The sequence below is a fragment of the Excalfactoria chinensis genome, unplaced genomic scaffold (assembly GCF_039878825.1).
Source record: "Excalfactoria chinensis isolate bCotChi1 unplaced genomic scaffold, bCotChi1.hap2 Scaffold_85, whole genome shotgun sequence".
In the NCBI taxonomy this organism is placed as follows: Eukaryota; Metazoa; Chordata; class Aves; order Galliformes; family Phasianidae; genus Excalfactoria; species Excalfactoria chinensis.
Genome location: NW_027315717.1, coordinates 709,517 through 715,744, shown reverse-complemented (window position 1 = coordinate 715,744; position 6,228 = coordinate 709,517). Strand labels below are relative to the sequence as shown.

Here is a 6,228-nt window from a genome sequence, read left to right as displayed (position 1 = left end):
GACCTCCTCTTGGTGGACACATGCTGACTACTCCTGATATCCTCCTTTTCTTCCAGCTGTCTGGAGATGGCATCCAGCACAAGCTGTTCCATCACCTTTCCAGGGACTGAGGTGAGGCGGCCTAGCCTGTAATAACCCAGATCTTCCTTCTTGCCCTTTGAGAAGACCGGAGTGACACTGGCTATCCTCCAGTCTTCAGGCACCTCCCTCATTCTCCAAGACCTCACAAAAATGATAGAGAGCGGTTCAGCAATCACCTCTGCCAGCTCCCTCAGCACTCATGGATTCATCCCATCAGATCCCATGGCTTTATGAACATTGGTGTGGCCTAGGCGCTCACGGACCACCTCTTCCCTGACTAAAGGCAAGCCTTCCATTCCCCAGACCCTCTCACTGGGTCTGGGATTCCTAAGGGAGAGCTTTTTCACTGAAGGCAGAAGCAAAGAATGCCTTCAGTATCTCCAGCGTCTCAGCATCCCTCATTACCAGAATACCCTCCTCACTTAGTAGGGGACCCACAGTCTCCCTAGTCTTCCTTCTATTCATAACATACTTTAAAAATAAATAAATAAATAAATAAATAAATCTTTATTATTTTTCTTTTTTAATGAGTGTCAACCAATTTATGTAATACTATGTTCTGCTTGCAAGGAACTGTGTGAGAGAGGTGGGCCAATCAATGCTGGTTCTGGTGTTTATAACTGAATAATACAGACCCTTAATGGAAAAGTTATATGGTAGTAAGGGTGTATATGGATCTAAAAAACAGTATTGTTTGACAAACTGTTTTGATGGTATAAGAAAGTGTAATTGTTGATGGCATATGGAAGTGTACTTGAGGGTGTGTGGAAGTGTAAATGAGGGTACAAATAGTGGAATAGTTTACAGAGGAAAAAAGGGATAAAGAGGAAGTGATTTTATCTGCACTGACATGAGAGCAACTCTCCTCACCTTTCCCCTGCGAGAAGATCACAGCAGAGTCACAGTCCCCATGTATCATGTAGTGTTATTCTGCTTACCAAATGGAGGAGGTCACAACAGAAGAGGCAGATCTTCCTCTCTGCTCCATCTGTGGCATACTCTGGAGTTCAAGGCATTGCAAAGCTATGGCACATGTACGTTCTTTCACTGATGACACCTTAATTTTCTCTGGGCTCTCATTTCACTTGCAACTAAATAACTCTGGGGTCATGCCCATTGACAGGAAGCTGACAAATGTTGTCTCATTGTAAGGAAGAGCAAGAATGATGACATGGGCAATTATGGACCTGTCAGTCTCACTCCAGTGCCTGGTGAAATGATGGAGAATATGATGGTGGGAGCGATGGAAAAACAGCTGAAGGACAATTCTGTCACTGGTCACATCCAACACAACTTCCAGAGGGGAAGGTCCTGTTTAACTATCAGACTTTTTATGACAAGGTTAGCAAATTGGTTGATCAAGGGAAGCCAGCTGAAGTTATACTTGAGGATTTCAGTAGAGCTTTTGATACCCCTCTGGGCAGAATGTCCTTCATACGGCTAGGCACAAATATAACATGGTGGGTGAACAGTTAGTCAATAGGTCAGGGCCGAAGGACTATAGTCACTGGGTTCCATTGGGCAGGTAGATGGTCACTATCAGGGTTCCCCAGGGCTCCATTTTAGGGCCACTTTCATGTTTTTGCGGATGACTTGCATGAAGGACTAAAAGATGTTCTGAGCAAGTCTGCTAATGATACCAGGTTATGAGGTACTGTTGCTGCCACTGAGTGGGGAGAGGACTTGCAGAGAGATGTGGACAAGTCAGAGAAGTGGGTACCAGTTTGGTCAAAGCACCAAGTGCATAAAGTACAGCAAGTGCCGGATTGTGCACCTGGGTAGGAGCAACCCTGGACATACACACTGACTGGATATGGGACACTAGAGAGTGGTCTGACTGAAAAGGATTGGGGGTCCTGGTCAACATCAAATTGAACATGAGTCAGCAGTGTGCCCAGGCAGCCAGGAGAGCCAGTGGTCCCCTGGAGTGCATCAAGCAAGGTACTGCCAGCTGGGTGAGGGAAAGTATCGCCCCTCTCCGCTCTACATTGCTACAGTCACATCTGGAGCACTGGGTGCACTTCTGGGCAACACAGAACATAAAGGACATCAAACTATGGGAGGGTGTGCAAAGGTGGGCACTGGAACTGAGAGATCTGAAGTTCACAGTTTCACTGGGATTGACTGATTGTTCAGACTTGGCCATTCTCACATCCCACATCCTGTGATGAGACACATGGCACACATGGGACATGCACTTCATAGCATCCTTGCACGCCATGCAGAGCCTGGGACCTTCTGCCCGCATGTCTTTCTTTTAACATCATACAGACCTCTATTCCACTGCCCCAGGAAGGATCTTTAGTCAGCATGAGGTTCTCCCTGCCAAGTGTCTGGGGATCAGGGCTTGGCCTTTCTGCTTCATAAGAAAAAGCAGGGGTTTCTCAGCATCAGAGCCACCATGCCAGTGCCTTTGCCTGCCTGTAGTCATGGCTTCCAATTATCTGCTCTAACAAGTCCCTGGGGAAGCTTGCTTGTTAGTGTCCCTCAGTGGGCCCATTAATACTCCAAGAAAGTTCACTGCTACTTCTGCCTTTGTCTTGTTGAGCACTCTGTGCAAACTTTTCTCTGCACTGGAGGTTGACGGACTTGTCATCAAGTATCGCCTGGGGCCCATTATCACCTGAAGAGCCTCCTGAGCTTTGTGCCTTCCTGTCATCATCTTAAGGTATTCAGAACCTGTACAGCAAAATAGAGAGCAATATGGAGAGAGCTTAAAGTGGCCGAAGCCAGCAGTCGTTTATTTATTTATATTTGAGTTTAAACAAGTCATTAAAGCAGCACTGTGCAACTGGTATCAATCCGGAATGTTCCCAATGAGTTCTATTCTGTTACTGTGTGGGCAAATGTCCTCCTCAACCTCCCCACCCTATTTCTACTCACATTGGCCCCATGGGACTTGCATCACTTTTTTTCACATCAATCTTCTCCTCTGCATTCACCCGCTCAGTGTTAAAATTCATATGCACCAGCTCCAACTAGCTTTCCACAGAGAACCAGAAACACATGGTCCATGAAAGAATTCCTTTTGTTTTTGGCCAACAAACAGCAGGAAAAGTGTTTCAATTGAATGAACACTAAAACACAGTGGTCAGCTGCATGCCATGTCCATTTCGCTTCTGTTGAGGTTTGTCTTTCACTGGGAAAATTTGTACAAGAAATGAGTTAGACACAGTCATGATGCTGCTGACTTTCAGGAGCTGTTGGCCATAAGGACCCAGGGATATCTCAGGGGAGAGGAGTGGGAAGGATGAAAGTGTCATCCTATTCTGCTGGGCTGGGCTTCTGGGACTCAGGGAGATCATAAAAGTGGGCAGTGCTGCAGAGAGACAGCTGTGCCCAGGAGCAGCTCTTGTGCACAGCACAGCCTGCAGGTGACAGAAGGATAGGAGAGAAAGGGGAGAGAGCTTGCAGGATGTGAATGGTGTGAGCGGGCTGTGAGCTCGGTGCAGGAGCATTGCCCACAGACCATGACATGGTAAGTTTCACTGCAGACCATGAGCTGCTTTTAATAGAGGGTTAACTAAATGCGGGACATCCCATAGCAGATCTGGCTGCAGGCACTGCATGTTTCTTTACTGTGGAAAAAGCCTTCTGCTCCAGCTGAGGGCTTCCATGCTGCAGCATCAGAGCACAGTCCTGAGGGCTGCGTGTCCCAGCATGGCTGCAGGCTGTGCATATGGGGCTGCAGGCGGGTGCCCAGGGCTGTCCTGCAGAGCAGGGTCCCTGCTGTGCCCCAGGGGCTGTGTGCCGGCTATGGGACTCTGCCACCTGCCAGGTTCAGCACTCAGCCTGCCCAGTGAGCTGCCCAGGGTGCTGCGGGGAGACGTGTGGGGGGAAGGAGCCCCCCGGCAGGGCTTGTGCTGCCACAGCTGCTGCCTGGGGCAGGGGATCACAGCTCCACTGCACAGCAGGATTTATGTGAGGGTACTTTGCAAGAGGAGAGTAAAGGCAGGGATTTTGCATTTCCTTTTCTGAGGGGAGGCAGGAAGGATGGGCAGCAGAAATCTAAAAGGCTGTCAATTTTGAGCACAGCTCTGAGACTCCCAAATATTTCTTCAATCCATCGGGTTTTTTTTGTTTGTTTGTTTTTGTTTGTTTGTTTGTTTTTTGTTTTGTTTTTGTTTGTTTGTTTTTTGTTGTTTTTGTTTTGTTTTTTTTTTTGTTTGTTTGTTTTTTGAGCAGTCACACAGAATGTGCTTTCAGCCTCTCCTTCCTAAAAGGATAAAGTCACTTTAACTTATCATTGCTTTCTGCAGACATTAATAGATGATTTGTCCTGCAAACTGTCTGATTTGTCTAAGACAATTTGAAGTGCACAGAAGCTGGAGCTGGGGCCTCGAAGAGCAGCTGGAGTAAAGAGGAAAATATCCAGGAGGCTGAAATGTGATTAAGAAATGAGAAGAAAGGAAGAGCACACTAACCTTCTATATGGAGAATCTCATGAAAAATAAATTCAAATTCTGGACTTAAATGAACATTTTCCAAAGGCAAAGGAGAACTTATATAGTATAGCAAGAGGAGTGTGTCTGAGATTGATTTGGACTTGTCATTATCTTCTGCACTCTGAGCAGGACTCCAAGCCCAGGAACAGCAGATGCCCAACAGCAGCTCCATCAGCGAGTTCCTCCTGCTGCCGTTGGCAGACACGCGACAGCTGCAGCTCCTGCACTTCTGGCTCTTGCTGGGCATCTACCTGGCTGCCCTCCTGGGCAACGGCCTCATCAGCACAGCCGTAGCCTGCGACCACCGCCTGCACACCCCCATGTACTTCTTCCTGCTCAACCTGGCCCTCCTCGACCTGGGCTGCATCTCCACCACTCTCCCCAAAGCCATGGCCAACTCCCTCTGGGACACCAGGGCCATCTCCTACGCAGGATGTGCTGCACAGCTCTTTTGCTTTCTCTTCTTCATCTCAGCAGAGTTTTCCCTTCTCACCACCATGTCCTATGACCGCTACGTTGCCATCTGCAAGCCCCTGCACTACGGGACCTTGATGGACAGCAGAGCTTGTGCCACCATGGCAGCAGCTGCCTGGGGCGCTGGGCTTCTCAATTCCCTGCTGCACACTGCCAGTACGTTTTCACTGCCTCTCTGCCAAGGCAATGTTGTCAACCAGTTTTTCTGTGAAATCCCCCAGATCCTCAAGCTCTCCTGCTCAGACTCAAATCTTAGGGAAGTTGTGCTTCTCATTTTTAGTGCCAGTTTAGCTTTTGGGTGCTTTGTTTTCATAGTTGTGTCCTATGTGCAGATCTTCATGGCCGTGCTGAGGATGCCCTCTGATCAGGGACGGCACAAAGCCTTCTCCACGTGCCTCCCTCACCTGTCTGTGGTCTCCCTGTTTGTCAGCACAGGCATTTTTGCCAACCTGAAGCCCCCCTCTCTCTCTTCCCCATTTATGGACCTGCTGGTGTCACTTCTGTACTCGGTGGTTCCTCCAACACTGAACCCTATTATCTACAGCATGAGGAACAGGGAGATCAAGCACTCTCTCAGGAAGGTGTTGCAATACGCACTATTTCAGCTTCCATAAAGTGTACATCTTCCTCACATGATTCTCAGTGATGGTTCTTTATGTTTTTTGCATATTTGATAGTTTGATTTTGTGTGATACCGTAATCTGCGGAAATATGTTTCACATTTTCTCACTTCTACCTTCTTTATATTTTCTCACTCCATGAGCTCGTGTAAACATGTAACCAGATTCCCTAAATATATTAAGCGATAAATAAAAATTGCAATGTAGACTTTTCCTTAGCTCTTCTCTCTTCTTGCCTTGTCTGGATCTGGTGGAGGTACAGCCACGGACAGCAGCAAAACATGATCTTTCATTTCTGCTCTATTTAGACTGCCACAGTTCTCTCGAGTACTTCCATTTGTGCAGGCCTGAAGGTCTTGTGTGTCTGACAACAGTTCTGATGTCTCTACAGCAGCACTCCTGTGCTGCAGTCAGTAGCCGGAAATATGAATGGCTGTGCCCGAGCTGGTCTCCTTGCTGGCACTGCCATAACAAGAAGGACTCCTCAGAGCAGAACCAGAGAACTGGAGACCTCTTCCAAAGCTGGTGCATGGAATATACCTCAGGAGCTGCTCCCTGAGAAGATCTTTTGGTGCTCTTCCTTGCGTGACTTGGTCAGATTCAAGAGT

General features: G+C 47.8%; 1 protein-coding gene across 1 annotated transcript; it reads left to right on the top strand.

The window, feature by feature from the left end:
* The first annotated feature begins 4,678 nt into the window (after positions 1-4,678).
* LOC140265435 (olfactory receptor 14J1-like) lies at positions 4,679-5,614 on the top strand. The gene has a single exon (XM_072361356.1). The coding sequence runs from the start codon at positions 4,679-4,681 to the stop codon at positions 5,612-5,614; it is 936 nt and encodes a 311-aa protein (XP_072217457.1).
* The last annotated feature ends 614 nt before the right edge of the window (positions 5,615-6,228 follow it).

Bases quoted from the DNA above. Each gene is read 5' to 3' on its own strand.
- LOC140265435 (XM_072361356.1), top strand. From the start codon at position 4,679: ATGCCCAACAGCAGCTCCATCAGCGAGTTCCTCCTGCTGCCGTTGGCA.